At 35.9% G+C, this 19,215-nt stretch overlaps 1 protein-coding gene across 1 annotated transcript; it reads right to left on the bottom strand.

The window, feature by feature from the left end:
- Positions 1-671: 671 nt before the first annotated feature.
- On the bottom strand, positions 672-12,273 carry LOC127420054 (cysteine and glycine-rich protein 1-like). The gene is made up of 6 exons (XM_051661998.1): positions 12,106-12,273; positions 9,470-9,579; positions 6,298-6,466; positions 6,088-6,217; positions 5,809-5,902; positions 672-4,212 (listed from the first exon to the last, which is right to left on the bottom strand). Exons 2-6 carry the CDS (start codon positions 9,576-9,578, stop codon positions 4,136-4,138), a joined length of 579 nt encoding a protein of 192 aa, XP_051517958.1. The 5' UTR covers position 9,579; positions 12,106-12,273; the 3' UTR covers positions 672-4,135.
- Between the last annotated feature and the right edge of the window lie 6,942 nt (positions 12,274-19,215).

The raw sequence follows: 19,215 nt of genomic DNA, 5'->3' as shown, positions 1-19,215 counted from the left end.
GACCGATTTCAGCATCAAAACTTTTGACCTCCTGTTTCCAAATTTACAGAGACCCTGCAGTAGCATATACATTTTTCATCAGCCTAACATTTTTAAGCCGTGTTAGTCTTTATTGCAATTAGAAAAGTGGTCAATTACTGTGTCTGTGTTATGACATACTTTTTATATTTGGGTGCACCAGTGCTGTGTCATTGTCTCTAGCTTGCAAATATTGCGGTAGCCAGGGTGACAACCTTTAAACAGGGTCAGGAGGGAACTTAAAGTTATATACAATTTTAATGACTTATTCAAGGGTTATCAGGGACTTCCCAAAAGGGAGTGACTTGACATGACTGGTAGTGTCAGAGTATTTATCGTTCAGTCACAGTGAAACTGAATGAGCGTGTAACTCAAACTGCATATCTGACATTGTATGATGGTTAGGTTATGAACTTTTTGCATGTGATCAAGATTATTTAAATGGAATGCAGTTACATTCTACACATACTGGAATGGTTCACCTAAAAAGGAAATTTCTCATTTAAAATTTACCCATGTTGTTCCAAACCTATATGACTTTCAAAAAACAATGTGTGAGCCATTGTGAACAAGGTTCTATCTCATGAAGATTTTTGCTAAAAAATGATTTGAATTCCTGGTTGTTTCTCGTCAACATTCGACAATGCACTGACTCACACAGAATATTTTTATTATAATTCTGAGTACATTTTTTAAGCTGTAAAGTGAGGCACTATCCACTGCCACTGTATTAATAAGACAGATATTCATTAAAACATCTCCTTTTTGTGTTTTAAGAATAATTCACCCCAAAATTTAAATTCTCTTATCATTTACCCTCATGCCATCCCAGATGTATATGACTTTCTTTCTTCAGCTGAACACAAACAAAGATTTTTAGAAGAATATTTCAGCTCTGTAGGTCCTCACAATGGAAGTGAATGGGATCCAAAAATTTAAAGCTCCAAAAAGCACATAAAGTCAGCATAAAAGTAATCCATAAAACTCCTGTGGTTTAATCCATGTCTTCTTACACTATGTAATTGATTTTGGGTGTGAACAGACCAAAATGTAACTTATTTTTACTGTTCATCTTGATATTGCAGCCTCTAGGCATGATCATGATTATAGAAAGTGCAATCGAGCTTTAAATCATGATCGCCAAGAGACTGCTGATGTCAAGGTTTATAGTTAAAAATGAGTTCTCACCCAAAACTTATTAGATCACTTCAGAAGACCACTGGAGTAATATGAATTACTTTTATGCTGCCTTTATGTGATTTTTGGAGCTTCAAAGTTCTGGTCACCATTCACATGCATTGAGAGGACCTACAGAGCTGAAATATACTTCTAAAAATCTTTGTTTGTGTTCAGCAGAAAAAAGAAAGTTATTAACATCTGGGATGGCATGAGGGGGAGTAAATGATGAGAGAATTTTCATTTTTGGGTGAACTATGCATTCCTTTAAAACTGATCCTTCACATTCAACAAATGCAGGTTATGTTTTATCAACTGTACTTATAATTCAGACTTTCTATCCAACAATTTAAGCATGAAATAAAAAGACATTTGTATAAGTGACACAAGACCCCATAACTGTGCATATTGATACTTTTACTGGCTATTCCTTCTTATTAAAGTACGTGCAAAATGCATAAGTGTGATATTTTTTTCACTGATTAAAAACATTTGACAGTCTTTGAAATAAAAGTGATCTTATACAGTGGCCCCAAAATGTATCTGGACACTATGCCTTTGTTTTAAAGAGTAATAAATCAAACAAAATTTCTTGCCTCAAACAAATAAAAAGTATATCTGTTGTTTTATTATTTAAATCCCAATGTTTTGCTTGAACAGTTTGCTGTCTCTCATAAATTCCACTTGGATTCATGTTTTGTTATCTAATGTGATGACTTTCAGAAATGTCTTAATACATCTGGGGCCACTTTAGCTAGTGCATCTTAAGCCAAGAAATTTAAATCTTGCATGCTTTGAATAAAGCTAAAGGAACATTCTTTACAGTGATTAAGCTCTTATATGTTGATCCATTATACAGAATAGACAGTACATCAAACAAAGGAAAAGTGATATTACCAGAAAGCTCAAATTCCACTAAATCTGTGTGATCACATTAGGTGAGTAGACAAAAGTGTTAATCCCATGCTTTGTTTAAATTGTTGATATTCTTCCAAGTGTTTGGTAATGTTCTGGACTTAAGAAGAGACGTTTATGGGTTTAAAAACAATACAACTATTTTGAAATGCATAATGTGACATCTCATTATGATTGAGACAGACCACTGATATATATATATAGATAGAACTGGATTGCTCATGACATCATATCAGTGAAGCCACTGCACCGCCATATTGCTATGCCCAAACATTCCAATGTCCCTATTGACTTAATAGGAAATCATCTAATTTCAGCGAGTAAACATTAATCATTCAATCACCGATTTTATATCTGAAAACTTCATGTGCATCCCTACAATGCAAACGTCCTACACATGTAATTATTTATTTATTTAAAGTAGGGGTTTTTCCTGTTTCTTGAAAGCCCGAGCGAGTTACGTGTATCTATATCAAACAGTATCCACCACTAACAAACTTCATCAGCGAACAGATCAGCTGAATGTAAACAAGTTCACTGCAACTGAGGTAAGATACAAACAGACATTTCAGACTTATTTATTGTGATCATTGAAGTGTTAAGAGTTACTTGTTTTATGTTTTCATCAAAAAGTGCCTTGTTCTCGCGATCACTTGAGCGTGCGCTCGCTCCCTCTATCACACACAGCAAGCGCTGAGATTGAGGGAGAAGCTGGTTCAAATTAAACTGATACGTTAGGTTCAAACGAACACGTAATTTATGACATGTATCCATGTATGACAACAGCGAGCACTTCAATATGAAAACAGGCAAATCCTGGGCATTTTAGGCGAATTAAAAATCTCGGTTTGACTTTTTTAATGACCTTCCGAGGCAAACGGACATGTTGTCCCCAAAACAAGCAAATATTACAGCTTTTCATACTTACATTACAACTTGTGGACAGTTTTGCTGCTTCCTTTGGTGATTGTTGTGCTGCACTGATAGACTGAACACTGAGGCAGGTGAATGCTCTGACATCGCGATAGGCGTATATCTTCTCCCTCGTAACGAATATTATCCATAACAAGCTAATTAAACATTATACATGATTGTCACTAGAGGGTGAAATGTAACTGTCGTAACTTGCCTGTCAGTCATTGATGCTCTGTGAGAGTTTGGGCATACCAAGATGGCCGCTGGAACACTTCCGGTGGCTTCACATTTTGCTAACAGATTAACGTTATGTCAGCGATCCAGTTATATATATATATATATATATATATATATCCAGGGTTGGGAGTAACGGATACATGTAATGGGATTACGTATTTAAAATACAAAATATAAGTAACTGTATTCCACTACAGTTACAATTTAAATAATTGGTAATTAGAATACAGTTACATTCAAAAAGTATTTTGATTACTGAAGAGATTACTTTGCATTTTATTGTCATTTGTTTCATTTAATATTTAGTCCTTTCTGATGGAAAACATTTATACATATAAATGATGCGATTTGAAGACCTTTGATATTAGGGCAAAAATTGTATTCTTGATAATAATTTTTGTATTGTTTTTCTGTAAAAATATCTAAAAATCCTCAGTTTGATTGATCTTGTTTTAGAAACAACACTGCATAAGATATTTAGGTTTTTCAGAGAATGTATTTTTAACGTGTATTTTGTCTTACTGTACTGACAGAGTGAAAAAATCTACCAGTGCTGAAGAAGTAATCCAAAGTATTTAGAATACGTTACTGAACTTGAGTAATCTAACGGAATACATTACAAATTACATTTTACAGCATGTATTCTGTAATCTGTAGTGGAATACATTTCAAAAGTAACCCTCCCAACCCTGTGTATATCAGTGAGACAGACGCATCTGGACTCAAGTTTTCTTTGTGATTGACATGTTTCCTGTTTGAAGACAATGACATGCACTCATTTGCCCTGTACACGCACATGCATACGAGTAGGTGGTTCAGGTGCTTGTACAGATGCTTATGAATAAGGGATGTGGGGTAAGTTGTGTTGAGGTGTCTATTGAGTGTGTGACAGTGCTCCAGATCCTTGACCATATCCAAATCCCTTTGGACCAAAGTTTTTGGCATAGCAACCTGTGCAGAGCACAAAATGAGTTAATACGATGACAATCTGAGAAAGAATGACAATGACAAAAGGCCTCATTTATAAAGACGTACATAAAATGATCTTAAATGTGAGCATACAACAATTTCCTAAATGTTCCTACGAATAATTTATAAAATGTCTGTACGCACGGAAAAATGTTACTATAAGCATCCCACTTCATGTATCACAATTCATCTTAAAATCATGTGGACTCCACTTACAGAACACCAACAAATGTCCTAAATGATGAGACAGAATACAATAAAAGTGCATGGGCAAATTATTAATTTGTTCTTTCATTCATAAGGAACGTTCTTCTGAGGTTGGCAAGGTTTTCTAACATGCTAAAGTGCCGCTATCAGTTTCTGCCCATATAATGTGACCTGTTCAACAGCTCATCATGAGTTATTCATTTTCAATATCAATTGATAATAAATCCATTGATTGACCAAGTTTACTGTAAATCCACATCATTCTTCAACCATTGTCCATATCCCACTGTTCTCTCCTGCTTGCTCTTGCTATTGATTATGCTGCATTTTAGTCAAATCATTCGTTTTTCTTTATGTTCAACAGCAGACAAGAGTCTGAAGGATGAATTAATGAAAAAATGTGGATGAGTTTTAAATTTGAGACTGTTGCAGACTTGCGGTCCTTTCACCTATCTGTATATTGATATACTGTAGCTATGTTGCTGTAAATTATAATCTCTGCTCCTCCTCACTCCAAAAATGTGCTTGACATAGTACATACTGTCTATTACATCTACCTGTTATCTCGTATGTCTCGAAATTAATTTATTGTGGAAATGAGCAGTTGGGCTATACAAATATTCTGTTACAGTGGATTTCCAAAATAATTTACAATATGCATACATAATCTACATAAGACAACATTCTGACCCATACTGGAATATTCTTGTTCAAATGTGCTCACTCATTTATAAATAAATTAAGTCAGTCACTGACTTCTCGTATTTGCATCATTACAATTGAAAAAATCAAGTCAGCATGAGGATGAGCAGAAAAAAAACGTTTGTATGCATGCTTGTCACAGTTGACGTACGCATAAGAATATTTTCACATCAGTTTCTGCCTTTATATGTCCAGATTTTTTCCTCCTTTTGACGTAAGACCAAATGCATGGAATTTAGGATCAAATCTGATTGTACGTATGTTTTATAAATGAGGCCCAATATTTTTACATGAAAATGTGAGTGGTGCTTGCTCCGGCAAAATTCGCCACCAAGATGCTTGAAGTTGTTCTGGGTGGTTGCAAGCGCAATGCTATGCAGTTGTCATGGTATTCTGCATGGCTTTTAACATGTTGCTGGGTGGTTGCTAGGATGTTCTCGGTGGTTGCTAGGGCAGTGCTATGCAGTTGCTAAGGTATTCTGAATGGGTTTTAGTATATTGCTAGGTGGTTGCTAGGGTGTTCTGGGTGGTTGCCAGGGCGATGCAATGCAGTCACAAAGGTGTTCTGAATGGCTTTTATCATGTTGCTAGGTAGTTGCTAAGGTGTTCTGAATGGTTTAAATAGCAAGCACCATTAAAAAAGAGACAGGATAACACTGAATATTTTGCCTTTGCAGTAGATTTCTCCATCCTTGTCGGCCAAAGTTGTGGACTCCAGCCCTTTTCCACACTTAGCACATCGAAAACAACCCTTATGCCATGCCTGCACAGGAGAAAAAAAAAAAAAAACCTAAATAAAAATCCTATCCGGAGCTTTCAGAGTCACTCATAAATACAAGCACTATGAAACATGGGGCCAAGCTAATTGTCAGTAACAAAGGACATAAATGTTGTTACGTTTATTTTAGAGCTCTACCACTTCATTTCCTCCAGTAATTTATGACTTACACTTCCTGCCCCTATGACTTTCTCAGCCGCATAGACGGCCTTGCTACATCGTGGACAAGCATCAGAGCCACCAAACTTTTGAGCAAACTTGGATGTGTTGGGGTTGTTGGTTGGCCGGTGTGTTTGAGGCCTGCAATCAAGAGACACAAAATGCAGCATAAGGTGTGGAGCAAGTTTTTAGAGTAAAAATGTACAGAAGTGATTTCTTACTCATCAGTTTTAATGCCCAGTGATTCTCCTTTGTCCATGCTCAAAGTCCCTGCACCAGCACCGTAGCCGTAGCCTTTAGGCCCATATTTTTTGCCATAACAAGCCTTGCAGTAGATCTCATTCTCATGGACGGCCACAGTAGTGCTGTCTAGATTTTTTCTGCACACCACTGAAACAAGAAGGATAAGAGAATAATATATATATATATATATATATATATATATATATATATATATATATATATATATATATATATATATATATGTATATATACACTTATCGGCCACTTTATTAGGAACCCCTGTACATCTACTTATTCATGCGGCTATCTAACAGCATATCATGTGACCGCAGTGTAATGTATAAAATCATGCATATATGGGTCAGGAGCTTCAGTTAATATTCAAATCAATCACCAGAATGGGGAAAAAAATGTGATCTCAGTGATTTGGACCGTGGCATGATTGTTGGTGCCAAATGGGCTGGTTTGAGTATTTCTGTAACTGCTGATCTCCTGGGATTTTCACACACAACAGTCTCTAGAATTTACTCCGCAAATGGTGCAAAACAAAAAACATCCAGTGAGCGGCAGTTCTGTGGACTAAAATGTGTTGTTGATGAGAGAGGTCAACAAAGAATGGCCAGACTGGTTCGAGCTGACAGAAAGTCTATGGTAACTCAGATAACCACTCTGTACAATTGTAGTGAGCAGAATAGCATTTCAGAATGCATAACATATCGAACCTTGAGGCGGATGGGCCACAACAGCAGAAGACCACGTTGGGTTCCACTTCTGTCAGCAAAGAACAGAAAACTGAGGCTGCAGGCGATGTTTTTCCAATCGTCTACTGTCCAGTTTTGGTGAGCCTGTGCCCATTCTCTTTACATTCTAGAGATTGTTGTGCGTGAAAAACCCAGGAGATAATTTTTTTTCACATTTTAGAATAATAGTAAAGACATCAAAACTATGGAATAACATAAATGGAACTATGGGAATTATATTGTGACTAAACAAAATCCAAAATAAATCAAAACTGTGTTCTATTTTAGCATCTTCAAAGTAGTCACCCTTTGCCTAGAATTTGCAGACATGTACTCTTGACATTTTCTCAACCAACTTCTTGAGGTATCACCCTGGGATGCTTTTTAAACAGTATTGAAGGAGTTCCCATCTATGTTGGGCACTTATTGGCTGCTTTTCTTTATTATTTAGTCCAAGTCGTCAATTTCAAAAACTTTCTTTTTTAATTACATTTGAGTTTTATAATGAAATAAATTAATATGGTGGCACAATTATATTTTTGTCTACAAAACTAATTTCAAACATTTAAGCATATGCCTTCAGATCAAAAGATTTTTAAGATCATGAGAAACATTTCAGTCAAGTGTTTCAAAACATTTGACCGGTAGTGTATATAAAGAAAAAAATCAGATGGGGCTTTACAAGACTCCAAAAAAATACTTTGTAACTTTGTTGTTTTGGGTATTGTTTTGTGTTATTAGTAAGTTTGTCTTACTTTAAAACATTCCAGACTGTTACATAAAATTATAGAACTTATATGATTAGCCTATATGCTGTTATCAAAATGTGAAAAGCTACAAAAACAAAAAAACAACAAAAAAAAAAACTACACTCTAGCACTTTGAGCCATGTCTCTAGAGTGTGCTTTAATGTATTTTTCTGCAGACTGACTGTCTGGAATGCAGAACCCTTTGAGGGCCCAAAGCAGGTCACGTTGTATGTGTATTTTAATGTGATTATAAAGATAAACAGCAGGTGGCGCCAGAGAACAATCTTTGCCTGAAAGACTATTCTGCAGCCGTTTGAAAAAGATTAATATAAACAACATCTGACTATGGCTGTGTTTAATTTGCACTCTCTCCATCCTAAATAGTTTGTGAAATTAAAATTAATGCATCCCAAATCAGACTATATTCAAAATAGCCAAAGGCACCCATATGTGCATGCTTTTTCAGCTAATGTTGCCAACAACCCCTTGCGCAAAGTAAGAAGAGTTTGTTACGATTCTGTTTCGACATTCCAGTTGAAGTGTTGAGGAGTGTGAAGATGAGGCTGCCACAGCAGTTTTTTAAATGTAAGTACCTAAATGTAAAGTAATAATAGATTTTAAGATAATACATGTAGCTAGATGCTAACGCTTAGGCTACATGCAAATACAAACTGTACACAACAAGGAGGGCTGTGGTATCAAGATGCGATAGAGTGCAACAGTATGGTTACGGATAAACAAAATAAAAAAAATAAATAAATAAAAATAAAAAAATATATTTTTACCACAGACAAATAGATTTTCAACAATAATTTATAAACCTTTAAAGACCGTGAGCTCAGAGGTTGTTCATTGATGGTATATGCCTTTGTTGAAGCCATCAGTCTGTGTTATTTCAACTTCATTGTTTTGAAATAGTGTTTAATAGCAGAAACCCTGGTGAGCAACTACACTACCCATGATCCAGCAGAGAGAGATCCACCAATCAGAGAACCGTGGCCAACAAAGCCCACCAAACTTGTCCAGCAGTGACCACCCACTTTCATGATCCACTGTGAATGACGCAATCGACTCAGTTTACCTACACACTTAAAGGCACAAACTACATATATACTTGTATATATATCGGAATATTTTTCAGTAAACTTAAAATATATTGTTTCTATACTTATAATCAACAACCTAAAATTAATATTTTTAAAATATTTCCATAGTTTTTTATTCAGTTACCTCATTCACAATGCTTCATGGGATTGTAGCTCATGCCCTCATGAAAGACGGTAAGTACACAGTCTTGTACCTTTGCCTTTATGTCCGATTTTCAAATACTTTTTTTTGCTTTAAATCAAAGTTTGTGCAGTTTTGAATTTTTGCTTTCGGCTAAGAGGCCATTCTTAAAGCCACACAAATGTAAAAAGATTCAGTCATAACTCGATTTAAGTTAAGCTGGGTGCAAAGCGTTACACACTGTGCTGTTTCTGTCACTATAGAAAAGATAAACAATAATATAACTAAACAGACAATCTGATATGTTCTTTATAAATCATATGATATTTTAAATTATGTCTTCCCTCCTTAAAGTTTGTTAAAAAACATTGAAATACTGAAATACAGGACCAGCTGCCCATGTAATTTCATTTAAACACAGGAAAGAAATTTACTGCACAGGAAGCAGGATCTGTGGAAGCTCTGCCCATCACATTGCACTTCCTCTGCAAAGTACACAGTTTTCTGACAGCAGCCACATTTGTTTCCTCCACCAAGAGGCATACTGTAAAACAAACATACATACACAGAGTATGTCAGATTATTGAGTATGTTACTGTTTGCATGTGGAAGAGTGTGTACAATATGCATATAGTCAAATGTGTGCATGTTGTATTTATTTATGGCTGTTCTTTAGCATAATGAAATGGAAAGAACTGTTTATATAGGTGACAACAAACAAGTGTAATATTCATACAGCCCAAACAGTTTTTTTTTTTTCATTACTGAAGTATGCTTATGCAATAATTGGATCTGAAACACATTTGTTCTGTTTCCAGAGTACAGCCTGAACTTTGCTGCTTGGCTTGTAAATATGTTCCCTTCTGAGATGTTCCTTCCTCTGTTCTAGATAGCATCACCACTGAACTCCATTCAGCTGGAATCAGTAAGATCTAACTTTAAAGGGATAGTTCACCAACACCCCCTTTGTGGAAAAGCAGCCATATATACATCGATTTACACACATTTAAAAAAAAAAAAAATTCACATTTTGCACAGACATCATAGGCGTACCAAGTTTTGTTTCTATATGACTTTGTTAACCTTATCAAATAGCTGCTAAAAGCTGATTGGTCAATGGCGGCCATGCTTTTCAAGATATGCGATTGTCCTCATTGACCTTGATGGCACCTTGGACAGTGGTTCCATAGTTAGAGACATTTATTGTTTTTCTATTATTATAGCGCCACCAAGAGGCAGAGGTGTGCAATTTTTGTGTGTGTCCTCAGAATGACCCCATACATAAGTGTACCAAATTTGGTAATAATATCTCAGTCTGTTCAAAAGTTATAACCGTTTTAGTAAAAGTGGCCACACTCACTACGTACGTTTTGGCGTGCCATTTGACGATAAATCAAAAGATCAAAATTCCTTTAACAACTTTTCATATTGGGACTCTGCTGAATCTTTCTGCACTGGTTTGGTTCTGGTTTGGTTCGTTCTGCACTGGTTTGGCGGAGCCAAAATTGGCCAGAGCTTAAAAGATTCGCCAAGACGCAATAAATCACTGGAAAAAATTATTTTGTTTCCATCCCTTACGGCCCAAGAGTTATGGCCCAAAATGTGATATATTTTTTTCACTATAGTGCCAACTATAGGCTGATCAGGCCGATTCCATGTGTATGGCTAGCCAGCCGGAGTACTACCATCCCTGAAAGTTTCAAGTCTCTAGGCCTTACAGTTTGGTTTACACGATCAGTTTTAGGGCAGAATAATAATAATAATAAAAATCCTGACAAAAACAATAGGGTTTCCAGCCCTTCATCCTTGAACCCCTAAAAAATAAATAAATAAATAAATAAATAAAATAAAAACCCAAAATACAATAAAACAAAAAACAACTGACCAAGTATAGGAACATGCTGACATCAGTATAATGTATATTACAATGATTCATTCCTCCCTTATCTGCTGTTATTGCTCGAAAATGTCTCAATGAATTTGTCCATAAAAGGGCTTGTTTGACGTAATTGAGACATTCCTGCATAGTTCTGCTGTCTCCAGTCTAAACCTGGCTCCAAACATGTTAGATCATCTAGGATGTGAGGAAACAGCATGACTCAGCACATAGTCACAAAGGCAGATGATATTCTTTAGAATGAAATCTTTTTGATGGCCATTTCCTTTACGTTACAAATTCCCTTTCCGTGTTCTTCTGACGCTGTTGCAGAAGGTCATAAAGAATTTGATAGATAGGCTTATAGCCAGACTTACGATAATACTGTTAAATTGTTAAAATTTTAGCAGTTGCCAGTGGTCACAGTGAAACCTGCCTCAGATCCTGTGATACTACAATTCGTCAAATTTTCTTGATGCCTACGAATCCACCATGCTGTGTTAGTCTCATTTCCATATAGGGGAAATTGCAGTCACAACATGAGGTATGTGTCTTAAAGCTTGCCCACAGAATCTACCACAGCCATGAACACAGTAACCCTAAAAACACACAACTACAGCTCTAAGTCACCTAAATGCTAAATTGAGTTGCGTGCCATTTTTTTATTATAATAAAATACTAAAGCAGGTTGCCGTTCCCACGTGGAACCAGATATCTGTTCAAAGTCTTCTTGATAACACATCTAGGACTTGTTTTTGAAGAATCCATTTTTCCAAAGACTCTTTCTCAGACTGCAGGATTTTCAAAATCCAGTTATTCCAGCAGACGACAAGACTAGACATGTCACATTCCTGATTCTAGATCAGAAAAGTCAGGTTCTTGTTACTGTGGTAGAGAATAGAACTGTATATGCCATGTTAGTTTATGCTTTTCACACAAGTGACGTTTTTGTGCCTTTGTGCATGTCAAGAATTTGTCAGCTGAGCAAAACCAATGAAGTTCTGATGGGGTTGAAAGAATTCAAAGAATTTCAGGATTAAAACAACTACAGACTTGAAGAACCTGAAACAGTTGCAATCTTTGTTGCCTCACACATGTTTGAAGTAAAATCATACCAGAGAAAGAAGAAAACATGGACAGAACAATAGGTGGTCAGAAAGAGATTGAAATAAACATGTGTCAAGAGCCTCTTACCTGGAGTGATGTTCTCTGGTAGGTACGTGAATATGGACAGAAGCTCAACAGAATTCCAGATGTGGGGACAGGAATAGCTTTTTTCTATTCTAACACAGCTAACGGTGGAGTCTGTGTCAAAATTGAGCACAGGAGCTCTGGGGTGGGGCCTGTGAGGGAAGTGAGTCAAAACTATGTGCTGTGGTGAGAAGCTAAAGGAACAGCACTACATCATGACCTGCGCTGTGTGTGTGTGTGTGTATATGTATGTGTGTGTTTACTTACTTGTAGCCCCTCTGCTGAACTGAAAGACATGTATTCATCCTAAAAATAACATTTCTGTGTTTCACCCCGATTGCATTGTCTAAGTGTTCTGTTTTTTATTGTGCAGCACATTTGTCAACCCTGGTTGTATTTAATGGTGCTATATAAATAAAATTGACATTGACATTTCACAACCTCTCTTACTCTGAAACATGAGAAAAAATTCCAATAAGTTTCAAGATATTATGTGCATTAAAAGGAAAAGTCTTTACCAGTGTTTGAGGGAGATATTGGGTCTTTATCGCAAAATAAACCCTGACAGGTTAATCAGGTCTTCAGTATCACCCTGCAGAGGTTTATTTTGAGATAATGGTGTACTGTAAATATCTCATTTATTACATTGCTACTTACCAAATAAATAAATAAAAGGATATGAAATATTGATTCGAGTTGAAATTATTTTACTATGCGAGTAGAAATGAACTGTAAAGTGCTACGAGAGAGCCACGCAGGCTGATCACACTGTGAATTTGGTGACAGTAGGTCGCTGAAATCAGTCTGTGCTTACTGAAATTTGAATCACTGCCCCCAGTGGTCAAAGCTGGAAGTACTGTTGAACGTATGGGCACGTGTAAGCTTTTTCTGGTTGAAATGTCCACAGAGTGGCACCAAAAGGAAGGAGCATTTTTAGTTGTAATCGATTTAGTACACTCAACAGGAATACATATTTCATTAACACTACACCCTAACCCCAACCCTAAACCTAACTGTCAGTGGAGTAAAAATTAAATTTTAGAGTGATAATGCAACCTTCAAATCATTCTTCATAGCACTACAGGGGAAGATGACCAGTGATGCTAAAAGGACTAATGAGGGTTGGCGTTTGCCAGTAATTTGGCGGAATGGGGTTGATTTCAGGGAACATGAACTGCTGACTAGTTGCCGGGGACAGTGTTCAAAATACGGCCATTATGTAAGGAATAATTGATGACGGACCGCTGAATTATTGAAAAATAATGCACACCCCGAGGTGGTAATGTGGACACAATGCACAGTGGAGAGGCCGTTACACCTCGGGTGTGCATTATTTTTCAATAATTCAATTTCCGTTAATGTATATAGATTTGCTGTTGCCACACAACTGTTTTATTAAGTCACAGGGGTCTGTTGACATCAAGGCAGTGTATCAGACTCATGAGTATGTGTATGTGTGTGTCCATGTGTGAGAGCGAAAGAGAGGGGTATGTGGAGCATGAGGGTGCTTTCCACAGATATTAAAAGTTTTTTTGGATTATATAGAAACTGTTGTATAAATCAAGTCATGGAGGTGTGTTAACATCAAGGCTCTGTTAGTCGCGACTCTAGTTTGTGTGTGAGTGTTGAGAGCGAAAGAGAGAGGGAGCGCAAGGACGCTTTTCAACAGACATGGAAATGAATGTAAGATATTATAAACATTGTTTGTCATTCTTAACCAATATCTTTGTTTTAATTTGATATTTTGCTGTGGTAGCCTGTACTGCTCTTTGAAATAACTGAAATAATTTGGTGAAGTGATATGGAACTGTTATGCTGTCAAGATCTGGACTATTTCATAGCTGTGCGTTTACTGAAAAACTTAGAATGTCTGTCAACCAATCAGAATCTACCGGAGATGGCAGTTCGAGAGAGATAGAGAACTATGGGCAGCTGCCCTGTATGTGTTTATGTTTGTGTGTTTTTGTTTAAGTTTATTATTAAAATTTATTTATATTGTCAAGCTGGTTCTTGCCACCTCCTTTCCCTTATAACCCCTTTACATAGGTATATGGTATTATATTGTATTATATATAAAATATTATTCAAAAGTCTCAATTTGCTCTCCATTTAATCTCATTGCTGTCTTGGAGAGTCAACTGGGATATTAAAGAGATGTTTCTTTCTTATAGGTATAGGGGGCTATACAGAACAGAGATGAATGTACAGAATTTAAAGTCTTTTAGAATGGACTTGTGTTTAATAAAGAACATATGCTGTCAAAAGTTTGCCTACTGACCTTGATGACAATTTACAGTCCATTTTTTACACTCTGTTGAGACTGACAGATGGAGTCCAGCTGCCAACATCGAAACAGTGTTGACCTTCAGACTTTGATGCTTGAGTGGGTTTGGAAATGTCAGGAGTGTGTGGGCAATGTACTACTGTTACTCTTCATATTGATTTGATTTCCCATCAGACATTGCTCGCTCACATCCAGCTGTCAGAATGGCTCTTCTTATACCAGGGTAATTAATTACAGTGAATTATGTGACAATATTGAGTGGGAATCTAACACTTTTTTTAAGTGGTTTGTTATCAACTCCGATGAAAGGAGTGACAATGAAGCTGTGAGAGACTTACATCTCTTCAATGGCACGAACAGTATAAATTTGTAAAAAGCTGATTTTCCACAACTCATGTTGTCTGGAGTATTTTGTCTACTGAATGTTCTTGAAAAGTTGTTTTTTCAATGTTTTGTCGGCGGAACGATCCAAAAACACTTTAAACTGCAGTACAACCCATTGAAAAGACTGTTGTCTGTCCCTCACGGTCAGATGGCGCTGCTGTAAATAAGGTATTTTTTTTCCAGGGTATGCTTGGGCAAGATAAGACCTTTGTATATATTGAATAATGGATTAATGTATCATTGAAGATGACATTTTTGCCGTAATTTAATAGCTGTTACCTGGAGATAGAATAAGTGTCAGCTTAGACTTTTGCTGGTTTTATTAGCTTTATTTATTACATCATTTAAATGACTTATCCATGATAATTTGGCATGCTAAGAGGAAACATTTGTGACATCTATTCAGTCACGCTTTGTGCTCGCTGGCTCCATCTTGTGGCATCAAACAAATGATTTTGAGAAACTAATGCAGGAGCTGTCTCTCATTTTACCTTGAACTGTATATGACCTTATGAGAAAAATAATTAAATTAAGTCAATCACTCCTATAAGTAAACAGCAGACAAACTTTCAACTTTTACACCCACTGAGACAGATGGTGTCATTGGCTCAATAAATGCTCTTTCACCACAAAATGAAATTATCTTACCAGAGTTCCCAGAACAGTACCTTATACTAGAATTTTGTGTCTGATACACATCATGCCATCACAGACATTTCATTTTAAACAGCATTTTCCAACAGCTGTATGGAGAATCCACAATCAATGTCCAGAGGTGTATAGTAACTAAGTACAAATACTTCGTTACTATACTTAAGTACAGTTTTTTTAATATTTGTACTTGAGTATAAATATTTCTTTGGACTTTTACTTTCACTTCACTGCATTTTGAAGAGAAATTGATACTTTTACTCCAATAAATTTCTCCAGAACCTTTCGTTAATTTTGCGACATAACACCGCAAAAAATCACAGCTATATGTGCAAAAATGCGTGCAGATCGGTGATAGTGATGTGTGATTCGTTAAAAGAATCATTTGAGTTGAATCTTTTAAATTTAATTCCTTTGACCAGTGGTGGAAAGAGTATGATTTTTTTACTTAAGTAAAAGTACTGCTACTGAAGAAATAATTCACTTGTGTACTGAGAAGTACTGATAATTATGACTCAAGTAAGAGTAAATAAGTAGTTTGCCAAAAAACTACTCAAGTAATTACCTTACAAGTTACTTTATGAAAATTATATTATATATATAGTATATATGCTTCCATTTATAGAACACAAAGACATTTTTGTTCTTGAAAGAAACTTATGCTTCCTTTCACCAAAGATGCATTAAATGTAAAAAAAAATCTTTACCCGTGATGGCAAACATATACTGTGTCACCTATTCCTTACAAAAGCATTCCAAAGTGCTAATTTGGTACTCAAGAACATTTTCGTATTATTAGAACAATTGAAAATGGTTGCGCTACCATGTGGAAATCACAATACAGTGGGTTTTTTCCCCAGGTATTGCTGAGATATTGAGCAATTGCTGAGGTATTGAGTTCTTATAAGTTGCTTTACACTTGCAAGTCAAATTTTGGTTTTAACAATTGTCAAAAAGAAACACATTTCTCCTGAAATTATATTCTCTCATAAAGTCTGTTGTTTTAGAGAGATAAAGGCTATTCCATGCATTACTGTTTTGAAAAAAATAATCTCTAACCAGGACAGAGAGGGAAGTGGACGGCCAGATGCACAACAAAAGGCAAGTAAACCACAGTCTCTAGTTTGAGAAACAGACTCCTTACAGGTCCTAAACTAGCAGCTTCTAAATGCCAAAGACCTGCATTGCTGCAAAAGGATTCTTGGACAAACAGAAAATGTTAAGAATACAACATTTATTTAAATAGAAATAGCCATTTGTAACATTCTAAATGTCTCTAAATCATCTCTAAGCTACATAATGTGCATTGTGACTGAAACACATTACTATTTCAGGTTTATTCTCATTCACGTATGTCTAAGTATTTTGGCTATTAAGTTAACATATTGTACAAAACTAATATAATGAAAGGAAATTTATCCTCTATGATATTGCAGCAATTATCCAGATATGGAATGAGATTATTAAGCAAACTGTTAATAAAATAAGGCAAAAATAAACATTTCACACAGTGTTTAGTGAGAGATATGTCTGATTCAAACACTAAAAGTGGTTGTTCTGTATATGTATTATTGTATTACAGTTGTAATAATAAAGAATTAACATTAAGGTTATTTAACATATTGAGATATTATTATTAAGTAAATGGTAGCATTTGGTTACATTATGTTTTGTGATTTCTCATACATTCTTTATATAACATCCATCCCTTGCACACTTTTGGCCTCTAGCGGGTGAGACAGGGCAGGTAAGTACAGTACAGCACCGTGAGCGAGAGTGTTTCCATTAGGACAGTTTATTTTGAACAAGAGGGGCAAAGGGTTATGCTCGATGGTGCGAGGAACCGGATGGTGGGACAAAAAATAATGTTCAGTGAAAAGTCAAAAGAAGATTGCAATGTATGTAATTGTAACTATATCAGATATTATTAATAAAACATGGGAACTCATTGTGTGGGCATTGTTTGCCCCAAAGTTTGAATTTTTTTGTTTAATAGTTTTGTCAATTTCGTAGGCATTTTTGCTCTGAGTCCCCATTAATTTCCGTCACTATTGGCATGAAAAATTATTGTAGCGAAGTCGAATACTTAATTTTTAATCAAATCAAGGAAAAGTAAAAGAAGTATTATTTATTTATACTTAAAAAATGTAAAAAATTTTGAAAAAATTACTCAAGTACTGTAACGAGAGTAGTGGTAATTCGTTACTTTCTACCTCTGATTTGAACTGAACAAAGAGATTCAAAGTCTGAATGATTAGTTTTGCGTATCATGAATCTGAATCTGAATCAAAATCACAAATGAAGCACCAGATTACATGTTCTATCCTCTGTGTCCACTGGGGAAGACAAGAAACTGCTCATGTAAGTTTAAATTTGATTTTTGACTAATTAATTTGATAAGTTTAGGCTTAAACATTATGAAAGCTGTGAAATAATGAAGTTATGTGCGATCAGTCTCCCGCATTTCCAGGAGTCCTGTTCATATAAAAGTCAATCACATGCGTTCACATTTTACATTTAACCAAGGTATGATGTGTATGAATAATTACCAGCGCTCATGAAAATTTCCAACAATATTTTTTTTTGTTATATTTTATGAAGATGTGAATGGTCTTTGTCTAAGCAAAACTAGTTTCCTGGTGGTTGCTAAAGTGTTATATTTGCTTTAGAGCCCATTTATGCTACAGTGTGTGCTTACTATGGTTTTCTGGATGGTTGCTAGGGCGTGTTATGCAGTTGTCAAGGTGATGTGCTGTGTGTTTTAGCGCATTGCTACAGTATATGGTTGCCAGGTTGTTACTGTGCTGTTGCTAAGTTGTTTTCTGTATTTTTAGCACATTGCTCTGCAGTTGCCAGGGTGTTCTAGGTGGTTGTCAGGTTATTGCTATGTTGTTGTTATGTTGTTTTAACTCTGTTTTTAGCACATTGCTATGCAGTTGCCAGGGTGTTCTGGGTGGTTGCTTATAGGCCCAAGTGAAAAGAGCCCACCCCAACAAATCTCTGTTCTGGGCACTAATATGACTCAACTCTCCCCTTCAGTGTTCCAATTTTGTATGGACTGTGGTGTTCATTTACCCTCATCCCATAAATATAATAATTCTGATGTGACTTGAATGCACCATTAAAGGGATAGTACATTTAAAAATTTAAATTCTCTCATAATTTTCTCACCTTCATTCGATCCTAGATGTGTGACTTTCTTTTTTTTTTTTTTCTGCAGAACACAAACAAAAAAAGTTTTTCAGAACAATATCGCTGTTATGTAGGTCAGTTCAATGTAAGTGAATAGTGGCCAGACCTTTGAAGCTCCAAAAAGCACATAAATGCAGCATAAGAGTAATCCATAAGACTCCAGTGGTTTCATCAATGTCTTCTGAATGGATCCAATTAGTTTTGGGTGACAATAGACCAAAATATAACTCCTTTTTTAACTATAAACCTTGACATTAGCAGTCTCCTTGGCGATCAGGATTTTAAGATCGATTACACTTCGTATAGCGCCATCTAGCACTCTGCGCTTGGGTCAAGCACTAGAAAGTGAAATCAAGCTTGAAATCATGATCGTGCGTAGAGACTGCAATGGCAAGATATGCAGTGAAAATTTGTTACAATTTGGTTTGTTCTCACCCAAAACCGACTGAATCGCTTCAGAAGACATAGTAATATGGATACCTTTATGCTCCCTTAATGTGCTTTTTGTAGCTTGAAATGTCTGGCCACCATTCACTTGCATTGAATTGATCTAGAGCTGAAATGTTCTTGTAAAAATCGTTGTATGTGTTCTGCAGATGAAA

Source organism: Myxocyprinus asiaticus, chromosome 29, assembly GCF_019703515.2.
Source record: "Myxocyprinus asiaticus isolate MX2 ecotype Aquarium Trade chromosome 29, UBuf_Myxa_2, whole genome shotgun sequence".
In the NCBI taxonomy this organism is placed as follows: Eukaryota; Metazoa; Chordata; class Actinopteri; order Cypriniformes; family Catostomidae; genus Myxocyprinus; species Myxocyprinus asiaticus.
The sequence above is the reverse complement of the archived record's forward strand: the minus strand, read 5'-3'. Positions and strand labels throughout refer to the sequence as shown.

What these genes read in the sequence shown, in the direction of transcription:
- LOC127420054 (XM_051661998.1), bottom strand. Translation starts at nt 9,578, where the DNA reads ATGCCTCTTGGTGGAGGAAACAAATGTGGCTGCTGTCAGAAAACTGTG. An exon ending in CTGGGCATTAAAACTGATGA is followed by an intron (nt 6,218 to 6,297) that starts GTAAGAAATCAC and finishes TCTTGATTGCAG; the next exon opens with GCCTCAAACACACCGGCCAA. An exon ending in AAGTCATAGGGGCAGGAAGT is followed by an intron (nt 5,903 to 6,087) that starts GTAAGTCATAAA and finishes TCTCCTGTGCAG; the next exon opens with GCATGGCATAAGGGTTGTTT.